This window comes from Aythya marila, assembly GCF_965140915.1.
Source record: "Aythya marila genome assembly, chromosome: 4".
Taxonomy (NCBI): domain Eukaryota; kingdom Metazoa; phylum Chordata; class Aves; order Anseriformes; family Anatidae; genus Aythya; species Aythya marila.
The window spans coordinates 33,149,760-33,165,816 of NC_139045.1; the positions used below are offsets into that span (position 1 = coordinate 33,149,760).

At 35.1% G+C, this 16,057-nt stretch overlaps 1 protein-coding gene across 4 annotated transcripts in view; it reads left to right on the plus strand.

Annotated features, from left to right (window-relative positions):
* The window catches only part of LRBA (LPS responsive beige-like anchor protein), a 390,603-nt gene that overhangs the window by 265,421 nt on the left and 109,125 nt on the right, over positions 1-16,057 (plus strand). For all 4 annotated transcript variants that reach the window (XM_082758982.1, XM_082758979.1, XM_082758981.1 and 1 more), the window contains 2 exons: positions 14,304-14,444; positions 15,665-15,784. In XM_082758982.1, coding sequence (XP_082615108.1) covers positions 14,304-14,444; positions 15,665-15,784 — 261 coding nt within the window. The remainder of the gene's footprint in view (positions 1-14,303; positions 14,445-15,664; positions 15,785-16,057) is intronic.

Consider the following 16,057-nt stretch of genomic DNA (forward strand, 5'->3'; position numbering starts at 1 on the left):
ACAAATATGAATAACAGTTTTGTTAATATATTATCTAGAAGTCCACAGTTAGTACAGATTTAAAGAACTGCAGTGTATAGGTTAAACCAACACTTTATTTAAACAGCTTCTTATGGCATTGTTTTAAACATCAGTCACACAATGATAAACCAAAGCAACTGAAATGGATTGTGGTTAATATTACTGTCAGTCTGACAAATGTTCCTGACAAATGCCAGGAGTGCACTGCCAGTCTGTTACCCGGCTTTGAGTCGGGTTTTTATTTCTTAAGAGGTGACAATGGTTTGGAATGAGTATTACATATTATATTTATAGCTACATATATTTTATTTATACAACAGACACAGTTTCCCACCAGAACATGTCCCATTTTCCGTATTATGTTATTCAAAAACACATTTTTTCCCTTTTCTTTGTTCAGCGGAAGCAATAAATTGTGATGTGTTTCTGGACTTGGTTAGGGGAAAAAAATGAGGTAAACATGGAAAACACTGAATTATCAAAGCATGATTTTACTCAGATAAGTTTGTTACGGGATCTTGCTCTATGCTGTTGATAATTTATCTTTCGTAAGACACATAATTTTTGCAAGATCACAAAATGACACTACTAGAAGAAAATTATAACCTTTTTAAATCTTCTTTTGTCTTCATCATAGCTACATGTGTACATAATATTTTTATTCTCATTTTTGTCATTTTCTTGCAATGTTCGCTAAATCATCATCAATTTTATAGTGGCTGTTATGTAAGCAATGACTTCTGTTCCAGCCAAGTGTACAAAAGCATCAAATAACTCTCACCTTTATTGAAGTGAGGGTTTTAATTGGTATGTGAGAGCCACTGATATCAAAGACAGAAGAGAAGTAATATATACTTATACTATATAATATATATATATTATGTATATAATGTTTACTATAACAAAGAAGGCTAGTTTTGTTATTCTAATGTAAACTTCACTGTTAATTGCTCTTCAGCATGTCAACTTGAATTCTGTTGTAGGGTGTGCATCTCAGGTGCACAAATTCACCGTTCATATAACTCATGCTAATATTTTCCTATGTGAGGAGGTAGAGTGGGAAGGGCATGAAATTTGCTTACTATCTCTTGTTACCTTTGGCAAGGAGATAGAAAGTAGCAGGTGTTTTGATCTGCAACCGTTGTAATTTTGCAATATTTTTTTTTAATGCTCTTGCCTAGAGAGGCATTAAAACTACTAGAAACGTTCTGTGAATAAATGCTTTTCATGAAGGAAAAGTAAAATGACATTTTATTCATCTCATGCTCCAACACAGGAGTCAATATAGGTAATTACCAGATAAAACTCACCAGTGTCCGTCTGAGGATAAAGTGTGTTCCAAAATTGGGCATTGTAAGAGGGTGAGAAGAACAATGTAAGAACTAACAATAATGGGTGCAGTGGCAATGACTTATTTTGATCGGCAATTGCATCTGGAATTTGGATAGTGAAACCTGTGACACTTGACACTGCTGGGCTCAGCTTCTGCCCTGGTTGCCTTGTCTCTGTTATTTCAGGCAGTAAATTTGTCACCTGTGACAAAAGATAGCACTTAATTAAAAAGCATTCCAAACCCAGACAGGATAAATTCTGAAAGAAGGAATAAATATCATTACTCTCAGGCAGTTCATGTGAATCCCTGCTTAAAAAAAAGGGCAGTACAGGAAATAAAATATTTCAACCTCTGTGTCTGAGTCCCTGGCAGTTAAGAAAAAGTCCAGTATATTTCCTACAATTCTGGGTCACCACAAGAAACAGTGGTAGAGATATGAAGGCTGGCCCCACACTACAGTGAGACTGAAGCAGTGATATCTGAAAATGAGACACGTTTTTCATGATTCATTTGTTAGTCTATTATGGATTTAAATCTTTTTAATATGAAACACAATTATCAGATTCTTGTATGCATCTGGTATCAAGTTGTCATGCTTTTTGTGAAACAAAACTCTTTTTTTTGAGGAGAGGGACACTCCATACTTTCCAAAACACTAAGCAGAATAAGGAACAGTTGAGAGAAACAATATAAGTTAAACATATTTATGTTTAATAACATAAATTTTTGCCACTTCTGAATGGGGGGACAATTGGTTTTGTGAGACTCTGCAATGCCAGCAACCCTCAGACAGCTTCCTTCAGGGACTTTTATGAATGGCAAAATTGATCAATTATCTTTTCTGACAGCTGAGTCAATCTGTTGCATCTTGTCTTTCGGCACATGTGGAGACAGAGCTACAAATGGTCCTGCTGTTACAGTGGCCGTGCTGTGGGTGCCAAGGTTGGTTTTGCAGCACCATGGTCAGGCACCCCCCGGAGCAATGACTTGGTGCTTCAGCACCATGGACAGGGCTTGCTCCACACAAAGGCGAGCAATTCAGCCAAAAAGCAGCAACGCACCTCGAGGAAAATGTGTTTAGTTAAGTGAAATAGGTACTGATTGACAAACCTGGCTTACCTGTGAGCCTTGGAGATACTAAACTGTTCGTTGTGTGTGAAGCAATTCAAGCTGTTTGGATTCTAGTATCAATCTCTGTGTGATAACCAGTAGCATACTTGTTTCACTTTCTCTCTGAATGGTGTTAGGATTTTTAAAGGTAGAATTTTTGTGCTGATATTTTAGTTTGAGCCTCATGCAGCATCTGACTCTGGACCTTTTTCAGAATCAGCATGTAATTTCCATGCATGTTTTGCTAATTCTTCCTCCACAACTCTTAAAGAGACCTACCAAAACTGAAATCTCACCCAAATACATTTCTGAGGTAGTTATTGGAACATACATTCTGAAATCGTACTCTTAGTCTAGGTAGAATTTGTTAAATATTTTGGGAATTTTCAGAGAGTATTACACTAGCATAATCATCCTTCTATAACTTTGTCCCTGTCCCTGTCCCTCCCCCTTTTTTTCTTGCCATTAGTTGGTTATTCTCTGTGTCAAATAGTCTCCTCTATAGAAAAAGTAGTTGAATGATATGAATGCATCTCAATACTATTACTTTTTCTTCCCTGTTTGCATTTCAGATGCATATCGTGATTTCTAGAATTGCTTGCTTGAAAAGAACTAAGAAAAGCAATCTTTTTATTTATTTATTGGTAGTGAGGATAATAGTCATCATCTTCCTCTGCATCAAAGAATGCCATTGTCTGTAATAGACAAATACTCAAAGAAGAGAAAAATAGTAACTCAGAATTAACAATGAGCATTCAAAATGTTCACAGAATCACAGAATTTCTAGGTTGGAAGAGACCTCAAGATCATCGAGTCCAACCTCTGACCTAACGCTAGCAGTCCCCACAAACCATATCCCTAAGCTCTACATCTAAACGTCTTTTAAAGACCTCCAGGGATGGTGACTCCACCACTTCCCTGGGCAGCCTGTTCCAGTGCCTCACAACCCTTTCAGTGAAGAAGTTCTTCCTAACATCTAACCTAAAACTCCCCTGGCTCAACTTAAGCCCATTCCCCCTCGTCCTGTCACCAGGCACGTGGGAGAACAGGCCAACCCCCACCTCGCTACAGCCTCCCTTGAGGTACCCATAGAGAGCGATAAGGTCGCCCCTGAGCCTCCTCTTCTCCAGGCTGAACAAGCCCAGCTCCCTCAGCCGCTCCTCGTCGGACTTGTTCTCCAGGCCCCTCACCAGCTTTGTTGCCCTTCTCTGCACCTGCTCAAGCACCTCCATGTCCTTCTTGTAGCGAGGGGCCCAAAACTGAACACAGTACTCGAGGTGCAGCCTCACCAGAGCTGAGTACAGGGGAACGATTTGTTATATTAATTTGTTATTCTTAATTTGTATCTGATGTTGTTATCCATTCCACTCTTGCTCAGATGCCTTGGACATGCATAGGTTTCTAATTGGAAATAAATTGTGGGTGGTTCATAACCCTTTGAATGATCACAGGAAACCATAGGACACATGTCTGGCTTTAAAATATACTAACAAACAAAATAAAGTGATTTCACACACATCTTGGGTCATAACATGGGTGATATGGGGGAAATAAAGGAGGAGACAATTATTTGATGTATCTTTATGTGGCTTTAAGAACTAGTAGAAAGCAAATAAAGTTAGGAGAAAACAGGTTCAAAATAAACAGAAGGTAACAGGCTCTTCACACAATGTGCTGATAAGTTTTGGAACTCGTGTCTGCAGGTTTTTGTGGATGCTAAAAGTTTATGTGAATTGTTCCTGAAAAAACAGCTGTAACAAAAATCCATTCAGAGACATAAATATGTAAAGAAACATCATATTGTTGGAAGTCTGGATCACTGGGATGTGGGAGGGTGTTGGGGAATGTATCGCTGTATGGTTCTCCCATTTTTGAAATCTTCACAGTTTGTGATTGATCCACATTACAGACAAAAGGCTCACTTTCACAAGGTTTTTGGTCTCACCCAGTACAGACAGACATATGTTTTTTATGTGCCAGACCAGTAACAAATTGCTGCTGCTTTTTCAAATTATGGTTAAGCATGATCACTTTGTGGAAGTTAGATGTTTTTGCCATCTTGGTATATGGTTTCTGGGTTTGTTAAGCTCCCATAAACAATTTGTCAGTCTGTTGGGGAAACGTTTTGTCTATACAACTGTTATCATGCTTTAGCTTGTAGTAATTTTGCAAGTTTATATACGCAGTGTATGATTTTAAGGTAAATGCCTTCATTGATCTGACATTGTTTTATGACTTCAAGTTACAGTGTCTTTTTTATCTAGTCTAAACTGTTTTTCTGTGTGATTACAATAGTACTAAGGTTTAAAGGCAACTTTTAGTTTATAAAAACATTCAAATAGCAAAACTAAACCAAAATATAATGTACTGAGAAGATGAAAATCTTCTGATTTCTGAATGAAAAAGGAATTGCTAGTGGAAGGTAATGAGAGATTGGAAATGATTGTCCTGCCCTTCATTCCAGCTTACCTTTCCTTTTGTTAGTGTTGTTTCTTACATGTCTTCCTTTGGTGTTAATTAGCACCAAATTTGCATTTGCAAAAAGTCTTGAATGTGAAAATCCTCACAGCCATTCTTGAAAAAGACTATCAAAAAGTGAGACCTTCTTCCTTTCTGCTCTTCTCCCCTCCCCACTACTCTCCTTCCTCCTGTGAAGAAAAGGCAGAGAGGGTGTTTTCACTATCTGCTGCCTGCTGCCATGATTCAAGTATATGTGAATTCTCGCTAAATTCTGTTTCTGGAAATCCATAAAATGATTTCGTTTGTCTCTGTTTTTTTGTTTATAATAAATGAACGGTGATGCAGGGATTTCTTGCACTTGACAGATTATGGACATCATATACAATTGGTTGCTTTTGGCAGCAGGGTTACTTTGTGAGTGACGCAACTACAACGACAACGACATGCCTTCTTCACCTCTGGCAAGCAGCTTGGTTTCTCGTCATGATTCCCAGGGACATGCAACTTCCTTTCTGCCTAAACTTTTGGGAGCCTACATAACATAACCATTCCGTTCAGTTAACCTTCCCAGTAGTATTAAAGTGTAGTAATGTCTCAGATTTTGCAGTGTATGACACATTCAGTTTTGCTGAACAATTGATTAAAACTTATGGAAAAGCACGTGTGTGCTTAATTAGTTTGCAGTTCAGTAGTGCATTGTTTGTATACAAAGAGTTGTTTTGAATTCTCCTACAGCTGGTTATCTTAGCATTTGATTCTCCTGATAGCAGTATGAAGGCACAAAAAAAGGAAACCATGGAGATATTTCCTTCAAATTAAAATTCTTCCAAGATTTTAGGTGACCTGAGGTGTATCCTGTTGTGAATTTAGCCACTGCTAAACATAGTTTTTCTTCATTCTTTATCCTTAAGATTAAGTTATGATCCATTTTTCAACTTTGGACTTTGGGAAGCTTCTGTGCTTTGCATCATTGCTAGTGTTCATATAGACATGCTCAGACATTGTAGTTGTTAGCCACCTCTAGATCAGGTTTTGCCACTTTCTTGTCTCAAAGTATGTGTGAGATCTTAAAAAAAATATCTTAATAATTAACCATAAATACAGTATAATTCAGTACTGTTATTTTAAAGAGTACATGGATATGCCCACAAATACTTACTTAATTTGCACACAACTCTTTTTTTGCTTTTAATCACTCCCTTTTCTGAATTCTCAGTTTCCCATAAATATAAAATTTATTTTAGAACAAACTCTGATAGCATAATGAGATCTGGTATATTTATTGAAATACAGTCTTTTCAAAGAAAGCTTGTAAGTTTAGACAAGTATTTAAAAAGACATATTTAGTTTAAAAAGCTCAGTGGTTTTAGTATGTATATAGTTTATTAAATTTATTTTAGAAAATATTGAGATAAGAGGATTATGGCATTTCATCCCATATACAGTGCATCAGGAAATGCCCCAGGACCCTTCATATGATAAAAATGCTGATCACAGTCTGCTGGTTACACTTGTCACTTAGATAAAGCTGCTGGGAAATAGCTGTCTGCACCCTGAGCTGTGTGTACAAGTCTTAAATGAGGTGGCCGGTGGGCATTTGTCTGTCTTTCTTCAGTAGCGTAAATAAAAAGATAAACCTGAGTGAAGAATTCATTTGCATGTCAAAATAACTGCAAGTTTATTGTTCTGGAGTACCCTTGACTGGCTTTTATTGCAATCATGTGCACCAACCTGTGTATCTAGGTAGATGCTGAGTCACTTCATATGAAGTTGTAAGAGAAGAGCCAGTCCAAAAGCTTATCCTGCTCAATATCTTGCCTCTATGAATAGCCAGTAGGAGGAGTCTAGTGAAAGCAGAAAAGAAAAAGGGCATATAAAGCATCGTCTTTCCCTTCAGATAACTTCCCAGGTCTGGCAACCAGAAGTTTAAAGACTTTATGAACTGGAAAAATAATTGACGCAGTCATGTTTAATGCCCACTGATGGACTGGTGGCCTAATTGTCTTTGTTCTTTTTAACCTATTTGTGTTTGTTCTGCATTGCTCCCTGAGGCAATGAATCTAACAACTTAATTATGTGGGAAGGTATAATTTTCTTTGTTTTGTAACTAGGGTAATTCTGGCTTCTTTTTTTTTTTTTTTTTTTTTTTTTTTTAATCTGTCGTATGAAGTCTTGCTTGCAGCTCTTGTCTATACTAGTAAATGATGTAACTTCAGGCTACATTAATGAGAATAGGAAGCATTCTTCAGAACATGCTTTATATTATCATCTTCCTTGATTACTTTCTTCCTACAAATTTCCAAGTGTCGTAATTTTTTGAGATACCTGTATTCAGAATAAGAGATTGGAATTATAAGTACGAGCATAACGACTTGCTGAGAACCTTAGCTAGATGGAACACTAATCGAGAGGTCGGCCCCTCGACAAGGTCACCAGAGACATATGTTGCCCTTAGCGGCTGGAAAAGAAGGCAGCATAGTTATATGAATTTTTCTGATTTCATGTTCTTGATGTCAAAATCATTAAAGTACAGTCACTAACATTAGTAACTATTGCATAGTTTCGATATTGCACATACAAAAAGTGTTTAATCATAGGATTTCTTAGTTCACTAAGAAACCACATGAAAGTCAAGTAGCTGCTTGTGTTGAAGTTCTCAAAAACTGAGTGTAATGAGTGACTAAGATGTGATTTACAATATGATTTTCTTATACTAAGGTATAAGAAAGTAGATCAATTTAGAAATGGAGCAAAAGATTACCTATTTTCTAAGTGCTCACTGTGGCAGAAGGCAAAAGTTCTGTCAAGTTCCATCCATATGACTACAGCAAAGCTTTGATATCCAAATTCATAGTTCCCCCCTCTTAACCTGATCTTTCTTGTAGGATTTGGGCATCTGCTGTGAAACCAGTGCATTTGGGGCCAGATTGATAAAGATGGTTATTCTCCTTCACAGAATCACAGAATTGCAGGGGTTTAAAGGGACCTCAAGAGATCATCGGGTCCTTGATAGATTATTTTTTTTTCATGCTTTTAAATCTTTCCCAGAGCAACTCAAGGATCTGTTTAATAGATCAGTGCAGGGAGCTCAAACAGTTCAGCAGATGATTGTGTTTGTAGCTTTCTTTTGGATACTGTTCTTTAATGAATTTGAATTAGATATGGATTAAAGATATGGCATCCTGTAAAGATGAGAGCATTGCAGGATATAATTTTCAAGAAAGCTGTACTCAGTTTTTTGAGAGCAAGGGTGGTAGCAATGAGTGAGAATAGCTTCAGAGGGGGACATGGCTCTTCTCACACACAAAAATGGCAGAGGGAAGAGTAGTGATTTACATTAAATGAGTTTGTTTCCAGATATTTCCCAGCTGATGTAAGTTAATAAAGTTGGGGTGTAATTAAACCCTTGCATCTGGTCTTTATATCTCTGGGAGGAAGAAGTTTTATCAGATGATCAGGAAGGCCCACTGACAATATTACAGATACTGGCTACTTCTGGGAGTTAATTATGTGCTGCTAATACCAGCAGTAACTAAACAAGCAGTTCTCTAAAAATGCAAAGGTGGTTAGATTGCAATAGAGTGTTCAGCACTCAACGTATTTGTGACAATGAGAAGACTAACACTGGAACACTGAATGCATTTCAGATATCTGTATATTAAAATATGCTGATAAAGTGGGCAGGGCACAAAGAAAGATTAAGGCTGGAAGAAATGCCTTAAAATGAAAGATTTGAAGAGCTCAATTTCCTTTGTTTATTAAAAGTTTAATTGCAATCCGTAAGTACTTTTATATACAGAAAATATTGGGAAAGTAGAGACTTTGATATGTCAATGAGAGGCATAAGAAGATTTCTTTTGTAAACACACTAGTAAATTCATAGCCAAACTGAAGCACATATTGTTAAGAAAGAGGATGTCAATTGCCAAAAGAAAAAAGTTCCAAGAAAAAATAGTAGATTGTCCATGTACTCAAGAATCAGATGCCTTTTTGGAAAGCAGGTCGGCCAAATACAGCTCGTGTTATAATCAAGTATAAACAGTTGGGCTCAAAATCATGTAATGGAAAGGAATTTAATGACTTGTCATACAAACACAAGACTAGATGAGATGACCTAATAGTCCCTCTGTGCTTAAAGCCCAATGAATATATGAAAAATATCAGTAATGAAAACCAGATATTCATCTTGAAAATAAAATAAATGAAAAAAACAACATACTTGGCAAGGATGCTACAAAATATAATTTAACCATACAGACGATTGCATTCACAGGAATCCAAATACCTGGTTTGATCTGGATTGAAAAAAACTGTAAGAAATCAGAAAGAAAAAACTTTTTTTTCCCCTTTTCCTCCCCTTTTATCTTTTTTCATTGTCTTTTTTTTTTTTTCTTTCTTTCTTTTTCTTTCTTTTTATTTTTTATTTTTTCTTCCATGGGTGCTGGACCCATGCCTAGTAGCTCATTGATTTGTCAAAGTCAGTGTCATTATATGAATTCTCATAGGGAGATGTCACGTGTTTTCTTAGTACGGTTTCCATACTGCTTAAGCTCAAAGGCCAGTTTTAGTATCTTGTATCTTGGGCGTCAGCAAGCCCAGAAAACTTTCTGCCGTTCAAAGGTAGCTCTCTTCTTCTGTGGATAACCGTCTTGTGTTTAGTGATAGATACAATCCTGATGATTTGACTGTGATTTTTGTCACTTATGTTTCTGTTGTCTGATTAATGCCGTATTCTATTATGCAAATACAAAATTAACATGAAAAGGTAAAGCTGAAACAATCAGTTAATCTCTAAAGTAGAAGTGTGAGCAGGTTGTGTGGAAGACTGGCTCAGTTTGCTGGGCCGATTCTAAGCTCATCAGTATTGAGAACTAAAACACGCGTAGGAGACGTATGCAATGAGAGATACAAATGTGTGTCGTGAGATAACCAGTGAAAGAAGAGCCACTGATCCTAACTTCTCAATAGAAGAACTAATAGAAAGTTAGTAATAACAGGAACAAAAAAAGGGGGAGTAGAGGGGAGGTGTTAAGTAGAATATATAATAAGATGTCATAAAATAAAATGGACAGAAATCATTGAGCGCGTTTGAAAGTACAAAAACATAAAAATTGGGAAGACAGAGAGTGTGCAACACTAAGTTTGGTACTGTGACAGTGCTGTCATAACTTGTGACTACTGTGAGGAAGGCTAGGATATTTTTCAGGTCTTACTGTGGTAATAAATTCTAAGGAATTAACTTCTAAAATGCATCTGAGAAAGAGAGAACAGTTCATAGTTCTGTGGCATAAGATAAAAAGCTATTTTTGACATGTGAGTAATTCAGTTAATGAAAAAGAGGTGAAATATGAAAAATAATTGGCTAAGAAGTGATTTTTTTTCAATTTAAATATAAATTTAAAAAATATACATTTTCATTAATTTTTAAATCTTCCTAATTGGCCAGTGTAGACTTAGTTTCTGGATCTGACTACTTTTCCGAAGTCATAGGCACTTGCACAGACTTCCTGATTTCTAGTAGTAATGGTTAAGATTGCTGTCTTCACCAAAAGAAGTAACCATGAAGATGAAACTAACGTACCTTGACTACTTGTTTGAAGTAATTAAATGCAATTTATTGCCATATTTTCCACTCTAGTCTTTCATGGATTTTGAATATTAATAAGTCAAAAACTCTGCCTAGTATTATATGGATAGGAGACAGTAAAAATGTCAATGCTTGTTCTAATAAGAGAAGCCTTAGTAACAAAAGGCAGCATGTATGAACCTGGTATGTCTGTTTATTTGGAGTAACGCTATTTAAAAATGAAATCTTATTAAATAGGAAATAAAAGCTCTTTGTTTGTCTTCTGAAATATGTAACTATAAATAAAGATATCGTAATTCTTTTCTTATAAGCCTTTGATCTGCTTATGTTTGGCCATTAGCAATTTTCCAAAATGAACATATTCCTCTTTTAGACGTGTATGTATAATTGAACATCTGTGAGAGTCCAGGAGAGATTCTGCCCTATTTAGAGGAGCGCCTTTGTTAGGGTGGTTTGATGCTGCAACAAGGCCTCTTCTGAAAACAGAGGCAAGATGTGCCAATGTTCCAGTAAAGTTGACACAAAATAATATTAAGAACCAACAAATACAACCATACACCATAGTTTCTGGACATATTTAACATCAGTAGATGGTAAGAGTCAGAGTGTTTTCTGAGTTGTTTTTCAACAAATCATTCATTTTTGTTCCATCTCAAAGAGAAGAAAAAATATTGGTCCAAAGTCTGAGGCTTACTATGTTTAGCACCTGGTTAAAATGTGAGGTTACTTATTTTAAGCTGCTGCTAGATTTGAGAGCACTTAAAAATTAATGGCAAATGAGTATGTTTTATAAATGGCTTGTAGGTGTCATGCTTGTAACACTGGTTGCTGTAACAGCCACTTCAGATCAAAACCAAGGTGATCACGCCTTTGGAAAAGAGAAAACAAAAACTCCCATAGCCCAGGTTTTCCTCCAGATTGAGCCATTTCTCAAATGAACTCTAACTTGAGAATGATATGCATTAGTCTTTTTTTTCGATACAGTTTGATAGCAGCTATAAGTGACTTTATTTTTGTGTCTTGACTTCTGTAATGTCATCCATTGTTTTTGCTTGTTGGATTTTTTCTCTCTCTGTTTTATTTTCCCCATCTAAATTAGTCTTTAATTGGTGAACAAATGCCTATTTTTGCTCTCCGAAAAGGGGTGCTGCAAAGAAAATACAATCTGGAATTTCTGGACATGAAAGCTTTTAGCTTGTCTTTCCTTAGTGGTCTGAGGCAAAGGGAAACCATGTTGAGCAAATTTCTGGTCTCACAGTTACATCTAGTATAGCTTAGTTTGGATTTACTCTTCTCCCTTGCCATTTACCACCAGGGGAGGGAATCCAGTATGTAATCAGGATTCCCTGTTAATTTGGAAATAAGAAATAATTACAAAATTTCAATCAAATATTTTTCTAAATGAAAAGTCAGGAGTATTTGAATATTCCTCATACGTGTTTTATTCTGTAGCTCAGGCATAGTTAACTGTTTACAGTGCAGCATAACACACTACAATCACCTCATCCTTAAAAGCAGTTGTCAGAAAAATATGGGCCTGCCTGGTAGAATGTATTAGCCCAATACATTGTCTCCATTTTATTATGAAGCTGCTGGGGAAGCTGTGATATACAGCACTGTCATTACAGATCTATTGTTAGAAGGGTCCTACAGTCTTCTGTGTGCTGCCATTAATTTATAGCAGTAAACAATATGTAGCCCTCCAACTGCAGCAAAGCAGAATCTTTTAATGAGGTGGATGTTATTACCACAATAAATCAGTGCATTCGTGTAATGTATAATTCAATGTGTGTATTCCCACTGTAACTTCTCTGAGTAAGCTGATAGTGTATCATTGTCAGTGCACAGCTCCATGGTTCTTTTTTTCTCCCTAAGCTTTCTTTCATTTGGGGACTTTTTTTATTTGCTTGCAAATAAATGTGACATGTCTTGATAGTTGTCCTGTTGCAGGCTTCAGAAACCAACTGTAACAATAACAGCTAAAATCAATAGTGTGGATTCTGGCTATATGGATCTCTGCATGATTCCTTTTTTTGTTGTTTTTGTTTTTGAAAAGAGAATGAAATCAATTCTAATTGGGTTTAGCTTTATATTCAAGGAGTGTAATTCTATAACTATTGATTTGGGCTATACTCATTTGGAGAGTAATAAAAATAGGGGCAGATAAAGAGAATGCATAAAATGTTACAGAACCATAGAGCGCAACGATGTTTCTATTTTTAATTCATATAATATGTCTACCGATGACCTTCTTTCTTCTTTTTTTCCCTCAAGCATAGCCGAGTCTTTAGGGAAAATCAGTACAGATGGAGATTCCAAAATGGTTCTTGCAACAAAAAGACTTCTTGGAGTCAGTTTCATTCTTCCCTGGAATAAATTTGCTAAATCAGATAAAAATCCTTTTATACAGGAACCACTTCTTTCAGAGGGTTATATTTCAAATTAGTGAACTGCAAAAATAGTAATTAACCTAAGATGTTTTCTTCATCCTACTGCAATGTGAAAGCCAGTCTAAGTAAAAAATGTAAGATAAGATCTTAGGTCATTCATAGATCTAATCTATCCTAGAACAGAAACTACTTTGAAGCTTGTATGCCAAATTTCATATAAGCTGCAAAGAAGCAGATATTTAAATAATAATAATCCGAATAGCAGACGTAGTTTTTCACTTGAACTGTGCTTGAATTAATATTGATTATTGATTTATTTTGGTTATTGATTGCAACTTTTCTTCATATACTTTTCTTTTAAAGTTTCTCCTTACCTTGTAGTGTATTCTTAAGTATAGTTATTCTTGCAAGACAGAAGTAAGAAAATATTTTTGCATATTTATTCTTAAGTTATACACGAGTGCTTTTATTTTCTGTTCAGATGGGCATAATTTACATTAATGATATACAAACAGTGTGCTCTCTATGTATACAAAATGGTACTGTGTATGTTTTGCACATATATGTGAAGGTATTGTAGAACTCTCACAGCCTTATACATGTGGAACAGCTAAATTCACTGTTGGGTTTCCCAGTGATGAATGTGAAGTACACTCATTTTTCCAAATCCTTTATGTCAAAGTCTGCTGAGGAAATGCATGGCTATGGATTCCAAAGCATCATATTTCTTGCATTTAAGATTTGCATTTAATAATTCCATGTTCATCTATGTATTTGTTAGTCTTTGTTCAGTACTTACCTATGTTGGTGAAAGTGTGATATACTTTTTAAATCACACATATATTATTTGTTTCTTTTTATATTCCTGTTTTTATGTAGATATTCAGCTATTTTATTTGCCTATTGCAAAATTTCAGGTTTTATTCATTAAATAGAACTTGTCTTGAGATAGTAAATAGAAAGCATACAATCAGCAGTAATATCAAAGTTCTGTGTACGCTGTTAATATTCTTCCACTCTAACACTCTTTACTTTTTCCTCCTAAAATATCCAAAGATGTTTCTGGTTGTTGTCCTTAACATTTGCTTAATAGTGTGTGTGTGTCCCTTCCCTCCCCCCAACACACAGAGAAGCACACAAGTTAACAACTCTGTCCAAGTTATTCCACTGTCAAATGGGTTTTAGTGATTTAGTTGAATCAGTAGTAGAAATAGAAGTTATGCCTTTATGGATGTAAAAGATACTTTTTTGCTGCTAACATAATCTGGCATCTGCATTTGCAAAACACCACATCTAGTATTTTCCATGCATGCTGATAATCCTCGTTACAAAAAAGAGCACGAGGAATATGATGTGCTGTTATCTTTATTTACTTATGTATTTATTTTTATAAACCTTGTAGCCTATTGGAGCTTTGAACCCAAAGAGAGCGGCATTCTTTGCTGAGAGATACGAATCATGGGAAGATGATCAGGTTCCAAAGTTTCACTATGGCACACATTATTCAACTGCAAGTTTTGCACTCACGTGGTTATTAAGAATTGTAAGTACATCTTTTATTTTTTTTCTCCATTAAGTTATAATAAAAGCAAAAAAAAAAAAAATAGCTAGGAACTAAACTAAAACTAACTTTTGAACTAAAACCCAATGGCATAGGAGAATACTGAAATTTTTGAATAATTGTAATCAATACCTGATTTTGTTTTTCAGGGATAAATGTATTCCAAAGTTGACCAGAAGGTTTTAATTTTATGGTACATACTTTTCAAATCAGTAAAGTTTTTCCTGCTTAAAAAATAATGTTTAGTATACAATCTTAAACTACTTTAAACATGGTCAACTTTCCTTCCTTACATATTTTCTGATTGGGCCATAGAATCTTAGAATCATTAAGGTTGGATATATTGTACATTTTTGTTCCGTAATGAATGTATTTAATTTTTACCTCCTAATGAGATTAAATTAGTTGTTTTCTGATGCAAATAATTTTTTAAAAAATATTTTGCATTTTACATGGACATAACTTTTGAGATGCTTTATATTGATAATATATTGGTTAAACAATGCATTTTTCCATAAAATTGAAAGGTGATTTATCTCCTAGAAAGTAATTTCTTTGGGAAAGCATTAGCAGTACATCATTAATTAAAGCTTGTTCAAATGGTACAAGCATACATAAATCCTTGAAGTAATTTATAGCACTTAGCTAATTTCAAGCAATTATCCACTAATATGTGCTTAAGTGTTCTTTATCTTAGAGGGGCTTTTAAACCTCTCAAACATTTTTCTTTTCGAAATAATAAATTACGTATTAAACAATAACAATTATAAAGCTATTGATATTGAATATTATCCTTTGTATTAATAGATTACCTTGAGCAAAATAAAATGCATACGCTACATGCTTCTTTTAAAAAAATCTAAGGTAAAAATATTGAGCTTTTTCATGTTTTTTAAAGCAATTTGTGTCGCAGTTGATTGTAGCTCTAGCCTGTAAATATTTATTTCATTTGTATTTGCTTTATTTTATCTTTACTTTATATGTGTGAGGAGTAGGAATTGGGAATTAAATATATTTTTTGAACAAATAAACATCATTTTGTATTTTTCATTCTTGGATAATAGAATGAACCTTTTGCAATTAATCTTGTGTCTGCCAGAAGAATAGCATCATTAATAACCTAACCAAAAAAGAATAATAAATGTCCTGACATTTCTACAGAAGTACATTGTTATTTTTAACTATTTTAAAAAATATTTTAGGAACCCTTTACAACACTGTTCCTAAATCTGCAAGGTGGAAAGTTTGATCATGCAGATAGAACCTTTTCATCTATTTCAAGAGCATGGCGCAACAGTCAGCGTGACACTTCTGATATCAAGGTAAAAACTTTCCTGAAGTCTGTTACATTTTATACTGCATCTCCATTTGTTGTAGCTATGATCGTAGGACCACAACTTATTACAAAATGGAAGGCAAAAGATTGGGAGTGATCCTATCATTTTGGAAAAGATGAAAGAGAAATGACACATAGTTGTTTCCACAGAGATTTTATCTTGAGTAGAGAAACAAAGGGCTACAGAAAGCCAGTGACTGAAGATACTAAGATGAAACATAGAATTTAGCATCATATTGAAGCTATCCTAATAAGGGCA